Source organism: Halichoeres trimaculatus, unplaced genomic scaffold (genome assembly GCF_033239565.1).
Source record: "Halichoeres trimaculatus isolate MK-OKI-2021-1 unplaced genomic scaffold, fHalTri1.1 fHalTri1_scaffold_11, whole genome shotgun sequence".
Taxonomy (NCBI): Eukaryota; Metazoa; Chordata; class Actinopteri; order Labriformes; family Labridae; genus Halichoeres; species Halichoeres trimaculatus.
In genome coordinates, this window is record NW_027437189.1 from 3,591,916 (window position 1) to 3,605,237 (window position 13,322).

The 13,322-nt window shown below is 42.7% G+C and overlaps 1 protein-coding gene across 2 annotated transcripts; it reads right to left on the minus strand.

Annotated features, from left to right (window-relative positions):
* Positions 1 to 5,791: 5,791 nt before the first annotated feature.
* LOC141799688 (uncharacterized) lies at positions 5,792 to 12,589 on the minus strand. 2 transcript variants are annotated; one of them, XM_074682001.1, is made up of 10 exons: positions 12,338 to 12,589; positions 11,674 to 11,847; positions 10,510 to 10,667; positions 10,229 to 10,427; positions 9,997 to 10,093; positions 9,721 to 9,892; positions 9,323 to 9,366; positions 9,077 to 9,233; positions 8,840 to 8,991; positions 5,792 to 5,870 (listed from the first exon to the last, which is right to left on the minus strand). In XM_074682001.1, exons 1-10 carry the CDS (start codon positions 12,571 to 12,573, stop codon positions 5,832 to 5,834), a joined length of 1,428 nt encoding a protein of 475 aa, XP_074538102.1. In that variant the 5' UTR covers positions 12,574 to 12,589; the 3' UTR covers positions 5,792 to 5,831. The 2 variants fall into 2 exon arrangements, with proteins under 2 accessions (XP_074538102.1, XP_074538101.1); XM_074682000.1 differs by having other exon boundaries at positions 5,796 to 5,881.
* Positions 12,590 to 13,322: the final 733 nt, after the last annotated feature.

Genomic DNA, 13,322 nt, shown 5'->3' on the forward strand with positions numbered 1-13,322 from the left:
GGACAGTGAGTTGATGTAAAGCGAGATATTTGACAGTGAGTTTATGTAAGGCTAGACATTGGACAGTGATTTATTGGACAGTGAGATAATGTAAACTGAGATCATGTATAGTGAGATATTGGACAGTGAGATATTGGACAGTGAGATGTTGGACAGTGAGATAATGTTTGTGAGATATTGGACAGTGAGTTTATGTAAGGCTAGATATTGGACAGTGAGATATTGGACAGTAAAATAACGTAAAGTAAGATATTGAACATTGAGATATTGGACAGTAAGATATTGGACACTGAGATATTCAACAGTTAGATGATGGACAGTTGGACATTGGACAGTTAGATATTGGACAGTGAGTTGATGTAAAGCGAGATATTTGACAGTGAGATAATGTTTGTGAGATATTTGACAGTGACTTAATGAAAGGCTAGATATTGGACAGTGAGATATTGGACAGTGAGCAATTGGACAGTAAAATAACGTAAAGTAAGATGTTGAACATTGAGATATTGGACAGTAAGATATTGGACATTGAGATATTCAACAGTTAGATTATGGACAGTTGGACATAGGACTGTGAGATTGTGGACAGTGAGATATTTGACAGTGAGATCATATATAGTGAGATATTGGACAGTGAGATGTTGGACAGTGAGATAATGTTTGTGAGATATTGGACAGTGAGTTAATGTTAGGCTAGATATTGGACAGTGAGATATTGGACAGTGAGATTATGTTTATCAAGACATTGGACAGTGAATTGATGTTAAGCAAGATATTTGACAGTGAGATAATGTTTTTGAGATATTGGACAGTAAGATTATAATCGAGATATTTGACAGTGAGATAATGTTTGTGATATATTTGATAGTGAGTAAATGTAAGGCTAAATATTGGACATTGAGATATTGGACACTTAGATATTCAACAGTTAGAATATGGACAGTTGGACATAGGACTGTGAGATAGTGAACAGTGAGATAATGTAAAGTGAGATATTTGACTGGGAGATATTGGACAGTAAGATTATGTTTATTGAGATATTGGAGAGTGAGTTGATATTAAGCAACATATTTGACAGTGAGAAAATGTTTGTGAGATATTGGACATTGAGAAATTGGACAGTGAGATATTGGACAGTAGGTAAACATAAAGCTAGATATTGGACAGTGAGATATTGGACAGTAGGTAAACATAAAGCTAGATATTGGACAGTGAGATAATGGGGTCTTTTTCACACTCAGAGACCTAAACCTTTCAGGTCACTAATACCATAGCATCATGAAATACCAACAGTGTGTGTGTGTGTGTGTGTGTGTGTGTGTGTGTGTGTGTGTGTGTGTGTGTGTGTGTGTGTGTGTGTGTAGTGTGTGTTTTCTTTAGTTTATGAGATGTCTTTTTTTAATTTTTTTTCTTTCACTGCTCCTCGCTCCTCTCTTTTACTCTCTGCTGCGGACTGATCTCTCTTTAACCATCCATCTATAGTTTGTTTTGTCTCCTAAGAGCTATTTAACACAGACGGTGAGGAGTGCTCTAACATCCTCAACAACAGCTGAACTAAGACTTTTCAAGGACACACACACACACACACACACACACACACACACACACACTGATTTAATGTTCCAGAGGGATGGACAAGCGAGTCCGTCTCTCCCCGGGTCACTGGGTCGCTCTCTGCTCCTGCAGGGGGAGGGGAGCTGTGTGTGTGTGTGTGTGTGAGTGTGTGTGTGTGTGTGTGTTAGAGGTCAGAGGTCAGCCTGTAGCTTTATCTCCTCCCCTGTCAGATGATAAAAGGGTGTGTTTGTTTCTGCTCTCCTCAGATGTGTGTGTTTGTTTTCCCTCCTGTGAGGCAGACAGAGCCGGGTGGGGTTAGTGTGTGTGTCGGCTCAGATGCCCAAGGGTGCGTTTGATTTATTCTTCATCAGCCATTCTGCTTCCTTTTAAACTGCTGGGTGTGTTTGTATTAAACCACTGATGGGTTCAGGGTTCAGCTTTTATAAACCACTGAAGAAACTCTGAACAGAACACACACCCACTACACACACGCACTGGGTCAGCTGTGTGTGTGTATGTGTGTGTGTCAGCTGGAGGTCATTTAGCTCCATCATCTATTTATAACCACAGCTCTTCATTCTTATCTTACTGTAAGTGTGTGTGTGTGTGTGTGTGAGTGTGTGTGTGTGTGTGTGTGTGTGTGTGTGTGTGTGTGTGTGTGTGTGTGTGTGTTTGAGTGTGTGTGTGTTGTTTGTCATAAAGAAAAGTGCATAACCAATCAGCTGTTATCAGAGTCTCTCACACACACACACACACACTCTTCTCATAAATGTGAAATCCAGACACCCTTTCAAAATAAAATCCCTGACATGTGAGGTGATGAAAGCTGATCTGATCCTGACTCGACTGTTTCTGTCTGATTCACGCTGAACACAAGAAACCCCCTCTCTGAGTGCGAGTGTGTGTCTGTGTGTGTCTGTGTGTGTGTGTGTGTCAGGGTCTCTGCCACGTTGTCTGTGGTTTCCTGTCTTGCTCTCACATGACAACTCCACACACACACTCACACACACACACACACTCACACACAGTGATTTCCTCGTTTCACAGTTTCAGACTGAAGACGCTCGAATCAGAGATCAGGCCTTAAAAAAATCCACTGTTTTCTGATTGGAGGTCGTGTTATCCAATCAGAAACCTCAGATCTTTAAATAAGAAGCCTGAGCTGAAGTGTTTCAAACTGCAGTTTTCTAAGTGACCACTAGGGGCCGTGCAGAAACAGCAGAAACCACATAGACAGCCATTCAAGAAGCTAATCTTTACGTCTGTTTATTCTACAGTCCATGGTCTCAAAGTCCTAACAGAATAAACAGGGTAATTTGCCGGTAAAATGCGTCATCATTAGCTTATTTATTTAGCTACTTTATTTAGAGCAGGGGCTTGCAACCTTAATTTTCATAGGAGCCATTTCGCCTCAGCTAATGTGAATAAAAGTCACTGCAGAGTCACAAAATCTACTTTATCTTCATGAAAGAGACAATTATTATCAAATTCTAAACATAGTTAAAATATATGGAAAAGCTTTTCTGAACAGTACGTTTTTTTAATGTAAATAAAAGTACATTTGATGTTTTAGTTTAATTTTTCAATAAATTTGTGAGTATTTCAAAAAATTTGAAAGTAGAAAAAAATAGGCAGAAAAAATATTTTAAAAATCCAATATTCAAAAGATTTGCATAAAAATGTTTTGAAAAAAATCATTTAATTTAAATTCATTTAATAAATTTGCTTGGACTGAAATTTAAAAAAAAATGTCCAAAATTTTGAAAATTATAAAAAATGTGTGAATATCATTTTTTTCTCATAATGTTAATTTTTTTTCAAAACATTTAAAAGAAAATAGAAATGTAATATTTTTTTTAGAATGAAAATTTGAAAAAAAGGCAAAAAATGTACAAATTACACAAAGTGAGAATTTCTTTTTTGTTACAATGTAAAAATTTTTGCAAAACATTTTTTTTAATTAAATTTGATAAATTTGCTTCAATTTAACATTTAAAAAATGTCTAAAATTTTGAAATTACGCAAACTAGAATTTTGGTTTTTTTTCCAATGTTAAAAATTTTGCAAAACATTTTTCAAATTAAATTTAATAAATTAGCTTTCACTAAAAATTTTAAAAATCTCCAAAAGTTTTGAAATTACACAAAGTGTAAATTTCAATTTTTTCACATCAAAAAATTTGCAAAACGTTTTCAAAAGTTAAAATTTTTCCAAATAAAAAATGCAAAAAGTTCAAAAAACTCTAAATTTCAATTTTTGTTTGATTTCAAAAATTTTGTCAAAATTAGAAAAAAAAAGCAAAAATGACTTTGCTATTGATTTGAAGACAGTTGTGTTCAGTAGTTTGTTCTCCAAACTCACATCAAACACTTTTTAAATCCCAACTTTTTGACCTGTTTTAGAATGATCCTCAGTAACTCTTCACAGCTTCGTCTTTTAGCGCTAATTATACTCCGCTGATGTGATTTCAGAGAAGTCTGAGCTGCTGAAGCATGGAGAGACTTCAACGAAGCAAAATCTTGGGTCTTCTCTCCCCTCTGAACAGAATTTAAGCTTTCGAACGCCACTCAATATGGCGGCTCAAGCAGTACTCCCGATGCCTCGAGTGAGAGAGGAGAGAGGAGACTGCAGCTTATCGTTTTGAGACACAGCCTGTGAGGTGTGTCTAACCCCAGGTGAAGGGGCGGAGTCAAACTGAGATGATGTTTGAATCTTTTGGCTCCTACTCTGTGACGTGAAAATAATTAAACACTTGTTCAATAATGACCAGGAAACTCCTCGTCCAAACTGTGGCTTCTGATTGGCTGATACAGCTGTCAATCAAACGTTCCTGAATATCAGCTCAGAGATGGAGTGTGTGTAAAGTGTGTGTGTGGAAAGTGTGTAATGCTTCAGGTGAAATTATCCATGAACAGAACAGATTCTCAAAAAGGGGGAAGCACAAGTTCATCCACAGGGGGGCGCCAAAATCAACACACATATACACACACACAGGGTGCAGGTCACTCACCTGTCCTGCAGGGGGCGTTGCGGTGTGGTGGTGGCGTGGGCGGCGTGCTCAGGTGGTAGGAGAACCTCAAGGTGCCAAACTGACTGGAGAAGGAGGGGGGAGGAGGGGGACACAGGGGAGGAGGGGGGAGGCCGAGCACAGAGCTGCGAGGTCGGTTCATCCTGGTACCTGCACAGGTACGTCACCTGAACACGCCCTGGGTCAGAGGTCAAAGGTCAAGCTGGGCCCGTCTCACTTCATCGCCATGTTTTCTCTGAGTCTTTTATTGTGAAGGTTTGGATCACTTCCTGTTTGTGGAGTTCATCAACAGGTCAAACTTTACCCTGGTCCAGTCTGAGTCCTCCCCCCTCCATCCTCCCCCCCTCACCCATCCCTCCATCCCGGCTCGCTGAGCAGAGTCCAGCTCACATGATCCAGAGACCGAACCGCCAGCAAACACTGATCCAGAGTCCAGTCAGACGGTCTGCAGGCTGCTCACACACACACACACACACACTCACACACACTCACATACACACACAGATCCAGAGTCTGAAACTTTTCCTCCTGGAGAAGCAGAAATCCAGAATGTGCCGACTCAGCTCCCGACGCTCAGCTCCTTCAACTCTGAGCTCCTCTCTGACTCCTGCTCCTCCTGCTCCTCCTGCTCCTCGTCCTCCTTCAGTTCGTCCTCCTCTCCTTCCTTTCTCTTTCTCTCCCTCTGTTCAAACACTCGGTCACTCGGTCGTCTCTCTCTCTGAGCTTTTGTGTAAAAATCTGAGCTGCAGACGGACCCCACAGCTCCTCCTCCTCCTCCTCAGACATCTGATCCCCTCTCCCCCCACCTCCCTCCCTCCTCCTCCTCCTCTCCCAGCCTCCCTCTCGCTGTGGTCTGTTTTTCATTTTGTCTCCCTTTTTTCCGAGCAGCTGAAATCTGAAGCGAAAGGAAAACTGTGGAGAGAAATTCCAGCAGTGTTTTTATTTTCCTCCGTCTCTGCTCCACATCTCTGCCTCCTCATGACTCCCCGTGAACCTGCAGGGTCGGTCTGCAGCCAGCAGAGGGCGACAGCACCCAGATCCTGACCTAAACTTTCAGACATTCAAGAGTCATCTTTTAAAATATCTGACCTCTTCCTGTCTGATCAGGCAGTGTGTGTGTGTGTGTGTGTGTGTGTGTGTGTGTGCGTGTGTGAGAAGTTTTCCTCTGAAAGGATCGACTCAGCCAAATATTTAAAACACTTTTATTGACGTTTAGAAAATACGAGGTTAAAGAATTCCCATGAAGTCGTCAGAGGATCAACGAGTCTCTGACCTCCGGCTCCTCAGGCTGTAACGAGGCTGACCAATCAGTAGGAAGAGGAAGGGGATGATGATGATGATGGAGAACACAGACAGAGCAGAGATCAGTTTTTTGTGTTACATTTTGCAACAGTGACCTAAGGTAACCTTTGGCAGATTTTACGGTATGTCCCTTTAAATCCGACAGAATGTTTTGTTAAGAGAACGTGACGTCATGTAGCTAACAGCTAATGGAGCTAGAAAGCTATCACAGCTAACTAAACTAACAGAGCTAAAGATATCAATCACTCAGCTAGAATTAGCATTAGCTTTAGCATGTAGAACATTTCTGCTTGTTTCTACGTCTGAAGAGGGCGATGACCTCACAGCTTCCTGTTTGTTTCTGATTGGTTAAAAGATGCAGAATAAACTTTACTTCATGCTGATGCTGCACACGGTCCACTCAGAGACGGGTCTGACCACGTTTTTACCATGAGGCGGTTTTCAAGCCAAAACACCCCCGTCACAGGCGCCCCCATGTGGAGCAGGGTGACAAAAATATGTATATTTTACCAATAGACTGTAAAAAAATGGTCATCTTGCTAGGCTCAAAGTGAGGTCACCACAAAAACTGCTCCCCCTGGTGGCTGGCTGCAGTATAGGTCAAAAAATCCACTGCCCCAGTCATTCCAGATGGGCTGTGGTCAAACTTTAAACAATTAATACACCTGGTAGAAATGTTTCTCACGTCTGATTGTTGTGGTGATTTAAAGATATCATTTGGCTGCCTTGTGTTTAGGTCCTCTTTTTTCTGAAAAGTTTAGTTTTCATTGTTATAAGAGGTTAAAAACGAGGCTTTATGTCACGTTTAACGATGATTGACAGCTGCTGTTCTTGTGATTTTTTTTCGAGGATTGTAAAATATGTTGGGAGGTAGAGTCAGGAAGTGATCAGACTCTTGAAAGAAAAAAATAATTATTATTTTTGTCACCCAGCTCCACTCAGATTCTCCCAGAATCCCTCATTGTCTCTCAGGGTTCCTACGGTTAAATTTAAGACTTTTTAAGACTTTTTTAATGATGTTGGAAATCAAATTTAAAAACAAGTCAACAACGAACCACAATTGAAACAAACAAAACTAACAAACAAAAACACCACATGAATTACCTGGGTTAGAGGCAATTTTAACCCAATGTTTATTTTACATACAATATCACTTTTTACCTTTTTTTAACCCATTTTTTACAACTTTATGCCTATTTTGCCCCCATTCATCTCTTTTGGCCACCGTCACAACCATTTTTGAAATTTTTACATGGTTTTTGAAATTTAATTTCAAATTTAATTTTCAATTTTGCTGCCATAATCAATTTCCCTAAGCCAGTTTTGGATTTTTTTTGCCAATTTTTCCTCATTTTTTTCTCTCTCCAGGCACCTGAGGTAGAACCAAGACATGCGTCTGTTTTAAAAGTTCCTGGTGCAACCACATCACCGTTTTGTTAGTTCCGCTATTGTGAATACGCAATGTTGCCACGAGAGTAAATCAGGAAATTATTTAGAAAAATAGATAAATGTTACTTAATATTTTTTTACTTCAAACTAACATAAATCTAACCAATGTGTTCAAATTTTTAAGACTTTTGAAATTTGGATTTAAGACTTTTTAATGCCAATTCAGGCCATATTTTTAGAGTTATGAATTCAATGCCTATTAAGACTTTTCAAGGATCCGCGGGAACCCTGGTCTCTACTGCACAGACTCTGGCTGCACAACTGCTCCCAATGGCTGCGCCTGTGACGGAGGAATTTTGGCTTCAAAACTGTACAATGGGAAATGCCAGAGCCACGCTGTCCACTCTATGTATAGTCTATGATTTTACCATTCCCGAAAAAACGATAGAAGAACGTCAGCTATCAATCATAGTTAAACGTGACATAAAACCCTATTTTTAACCTCTTATGACTAATGAAAACAAAACTTTCCAGAAAAAAAGAGAACTTGAAAGTAACACAAATTGTGTAACGACCCAACCCTTAACGAGTCAGCGTTAAAACACTCAAGGGGGTAACTTTTAGGAAACTGATAAATTTACTCAAAAAAGTGTATTTAAGCAGATCAAACAATAGAGGTTAAACAAATGAAATCAATGAACTCTCACGAGACGGTGTTTAAATCAAACAAAAGTTTATCCTTTAATCAAAATCAAAGAACGCCTCTCCTGCGCATGAAACTCAAACTTAAATATTTTCTCAAACAGAGCCCCAAACAGTCTTTTCCCTCTCTAAATGAAAGCAAAAATTCCTTTCTAACGAAAATTATCCCGCTTGTCCTTTTCGAGTCCTTTTAAAATGTCTTTCACACAGTTTGTGGGTCCACTTTCCCAACGAAAGCCATAGTGAATCTTCTTAAGCCCCGAAAGTAATCCACACTGGAAAAAAAAAACCAAAACCCCCAAAAACGTGATCGATCAACAGAAAAACACTGGTATACCAGGAAAAAATGCAAAAATCAAACGTTCTCACCACCCTTGGAACAACTTAAATCCACCAAACCGTCGGTCTGTGTACGCCCCTTCCCTGACACCACGTCCTCCTTTTATAAATTCGTCCTTTCTTTTCTTTTCTTTTTTGACCATAAACCAAATCAGGAAACAAACAGGAACCCCGTCCTATCTTACATTTTTTTTTCTAACAGGGATTTGTTTTCATTATACTGAAAACTTCTTTTGATTTCATCAATGGCACTTACATTCATTTCATTCACAACAACACTTCCCTTATTTAATCAAACGTTTTTAGTGACACTGTCACAATTGGACGTGAGAAACATTTCTACGAGGTGGATTATTTTTTTTAAGTTTGACCACAGCTCATCTGGAATGACTGGGGAGATGAATTTTTAACCTATACTGCAGCCAGCCACCAGGGGGAGCAGTTTTTGTGGCGACCTCATTTTGAGCTGAGGAAGATGACGCGGAAGACCCAGGATCTCTCTGTTACTTCTGTTGACACACTCACCTGTCTGTCCTCCACCAGCACGCTGTACACCTCTGGAGAGCCACGACGACTCACAGAAGTCACTAAGGCATTATGGGTAATATTCAGCCGCAGCGTGGAATCAGCTGCTGAGCCGTTCAGCGTGCTGCTGAGGAGACTGTCCTCACACCAACCTGCACAGGTGAGACAGGTGTAGAGACACAGGTGAGACAGGTAGACACAGGAGGAGTGATACACAGAGGTGAGACAGGTACTGACCAGTGATGGAGAGGTGAGACAGGTCTGAGCTGTCTGTGGTCAGACACACCAGAGTCTTCTCCTCCTCCTCCTCCTCCTCTTCTTCTTCTTCTGGTCTTTTTATCTGCTCCTTCCTCCTCAGCGTCTCCTCTTTTCTTCTCCTGCTGTCTGACCTCCTCTGGAGGGTCGGAGGATTTGATTGGTCAGAGGATGTGACATCACAGGAAGTGATCGAGAACAGTGACAACATGATGCTTCAGGCCTCACCTTCACTTCAGACTGACTCCTCCTCTGATCCTCACCAAGGGCCTCTGCAGACAGACAGGTGAGAGGACAGACAGGTAAGCAGGCAGACAGACAGACAGACAGGTAAGCAGGCAGACAGACAGACAGGTGAGGGGACAGACAGACAGACAGGTAAAGAGACATAGGTGAGACAGGTAAACAGACAGACAGACAGATAAGTAGACAGGCAGACAGACAGGTAAGGGGACAGACAGACAGACTGACAGACAGACAGGTAAGCAGTCAGATGGACAGACAGGTGAGGTCATAAGAAGTTCAGGGACTCAATATTTCCACTACAACATTTAGGTCACCTGTCTGTCAGTGTGGACTCACCTGTCTGTCTGTGTGGACTCACCTGTCTGTCTGTGTGGACTCACCTGCGTGCTGCAGCGCCTCCTGCAGGCTCCTCTGGGTCTCCCTGAGCTGCTGCAGGACCTGCAGACTCTGCTGCACCGGGTCCCTGTACCGGACACACACACACAGCAGAACACACACTGCAACACACACCATGACCCTCCTGCACATGCTCACATACACACTGACCAACTCCTGCACACACAAGCATACACAAGCACACACAAACACACACAAACACACACACACATTAACCACTCTGTGCAGGATGTTAGCATTAGCATGTTAGCCAAACTCACCATGTGTGTGTGTTCAGGATGATCAGAGTTTATAACGGACAGGTAGATCTTCCTCTCCAGGTAGAAGTTCAAACACACCAAACTCAGCAGGAACAACCTGTACACACACACACACACACACACACACACACACACACACACACACACACACACACTATTTATTAAATTATAAAATCTCTGAGCTTAGACAGAGAGACGTCACCTGTCTGTGGGAGGAGGTGGGAGGAGTCACCTGGCTCTGGAGGAGCGCTGTGTGGAGGTGATGAGGAAGGAGGCGCAGAGAGCAGCAGCGTTGTAGCAGCAGGAGCTCAGACTGTGAGCCTCCATCATCAGGAAGCTCTGCAGGAAGCTAACTCTGTTAAAGAGCTCGGACAGCGCCACCTGCTGCTCCCTTGAGACACTGCTGAGCTCAGAGAACACGGCCCGCAGACCTGCACACAGACAGGTGAGCTGTACAGGTGAAACAGACAGTGAGGCAGACAGGTGAGCAGACAGGTGAGTGGAGTATTTCACCCTGGGTGGAGTCCCTCAGCGTGACCCTCAGCTCCTCTCCGTTGTTCAGGATCTCCTGCTGCGCCTGTAAGGCCGCGCTCTGGGCTTCAATCAGGTCCTCAGCCATCTGCTGCGTGGACTGGAGCTGCTCCACCACACCTGCTGAGCTCTCCGTTAACCTGTGAGGAGGAATAACTTTACCTGAGCCTGATGATACACCTGTACATACCTGAACACACCTGTACACACCTAAACATACCTGCACTCACCTGAGCATACCTCTACACACCTGAACAAACCTGTACACACCTGAAAATATCTGAAATTACCTAAACAGACCTGTGCACACCAAACATACCTGTACACACCTGAACAAACCCGAAAAGACCTAAAGATGCTATGAAACACCTGAACACACAAAAAAACACCTGTGCAATATAAACTCACTATCCAGGTGAGTATAACCTGCACATGTCCTGTGTTACCTTTACAGGTGTGTGATTCCTGCTCATGTATGTTTCCTGTACATGGTGTGTGTTACTTCTACAAGTGCGTGTGTCACCGCTACAGGTGTGTGTTACCTGTAAATGGTGTGTGTTACCTCTACAGGTGTGTTACCTACTTAGGTGTGTGTTACCTCTACAGGTGTGTGTGTGTGTGTGTGTGTGTGTGTGTGTGTGTGTGTGTGTTACCTCTACAAGTGTGTTACCTACTTAGGTGTGTGTTACCTCTACAGGTGTGTGTGTGTGTGTGTTACCTCTACAAGTGTGTTACCTACTTAGGTGTGTGTTACCTCTACAGGTGTGTGTGTGTGTGTTACCTCTACAGGTGTGTTACCTACTTAGATGTGTGTTATCTCTACAGGTGTGTGTGTGCGTGTGTGTGCGTGTGTGTGCGTGTGTGTGTGTGTGTGTGTGTGTTACCTCTACAGATGTTTGTGTGTGTTACCTCTACAGGTGTGTGTTACCTGCTTAGGTATGTAACCTGTATATGGTGTGTGTTTCCTGCACATGGTGTGTGTTACCTGTTCAGGTGTGTTTCTACCCCTGTAGTTGTGTGTTACCTATACAAGTGTGTGATATCTGCTCAGGTATGTTACCTGCTCAGGTGTGTATTACCTGCTCATGTGTTACCTGTACATTGTGTTACCTGCTCAGGTGTGTGTTACCTGCTCAGGTGTGTTACCTGTACATGGTGCTCTCTGCTCGGCTCTGCCAGGCCTCAGACTGCAGGAAGTGACACATGGAGTGTGTGTGAGTGAAGAACTCTGTGAAGGTGTTGAAGGCCACCGAGTCCATTGCACCTGTACACCTGCTGACCTCTGACCCCTCAGGGCATGATGGGACATCCCTACCTGAGCTGAGAGACAGAGAAACAGATACGGAGAGAAGTTTGATCTCAGGTTCTTATACTTAAGGTGTCAGGTAAAAAGTTACTCGTCACTGAGGGGGTGAAACTGATTAATGTTCAGTCTCTACAGCCAGGGGGCGCTGTTCAATCACTGAGCCTTTAAACCAGCTCAGTGGACCTGGACCCTGCAGGTGTTCTCCAGAGCCACCTGTACCTGTCACCACTCACAGCGTCACACAGAGACACCTTTACCTGAGCTCTGAGTTCACTCATCACCTGGTCCCCCAAGTATCAAACCACCAATAACAGCCTTGCACACCTGTTCACCTGTTCAGCTCAGCCACATACCTGTTCATAACAACACTCAGAGCTCTCCTCAGTGATGCCTTAGGTGTAGGTGTGTGTTACCTGTTCAGGTGTGACAGCAGTCATGACGCTCTTTGCTGGTGATTTAAATAAATCCATTGAGATCCTGAGAGCTGCTCTGTCAGTTTCTCACCTGCTCAGGTGACACAGCGTGAAGCCCAGCGCTATCCGGCTCTGGCTCTCTGACGTCAAATCCCTGCAGCCCGAGTCCAGGTGGTCCAGAGCTCGCGCCCAGCACTCTCCGAACCTTGGCTGAGCAGCGAGGCTCCGCACGCGCCGCAGCTCCATCTTCCCGCGCTCAGAGTCCGAACCGGAACCGAAGCAGAGTCCGAGCAGCAGCACCGCACACACCTGAGCGGACATGTTCATCTGTTTGCGGGGTTGCGGGCTCAGCCAATCATGGGGCAGGATTCGCAGTCGGTCAGAGGTCACGGGGAGGTCAGGGGTCACAGATTTTTAAATCCCTTATTTATTCATTTTTTAATGATCGATTTCCTTTTATTATTATTATTATTATTATTATTATTATTATTATTATTATTATTATTATCATTATTATTATTATTATTATTTATTTTATTTTTTTAATTATTATTATTATTATTATCTTTTATCATTATTATTAATTTATATATTTCCTTTCATTTTATTTTATTTTTTTAATATGATTAAATATCAAGGTTGATCCAGTAGACTATAACCCGATGCATCACACTCTGGTCCAGCAGGTGATACACACCTTTAGTGATAGTTTTCAATCTGCCAACAGTTTGAGAGAAGCTAAAGAAACCTTTGACCCGAGACACCTGGGACACCTGGACCTGATCTCACGTACTCAGAAACACAGAGTGTGATGGATTCAGGTTTGATAAAGCTTGAGTTAAATAGACAGATCATTTATGAATCTAAATCTCTGCAAACATGAATTAATTCACAACAGCATCCTGACTTATTTCTCTGGTCCTGCAGACAGCCGACGGCAGCAGTGCATCCTGGGATATGCAGTCTGGGTGCATGATATAGTGATTTTGAACCTTAAGTTTCAGTACAGACTGATCTGGACTATGACAGACTCATGAAGTTTAGATGTTCCACTTTCAGGACCAGGACCAGGGCTA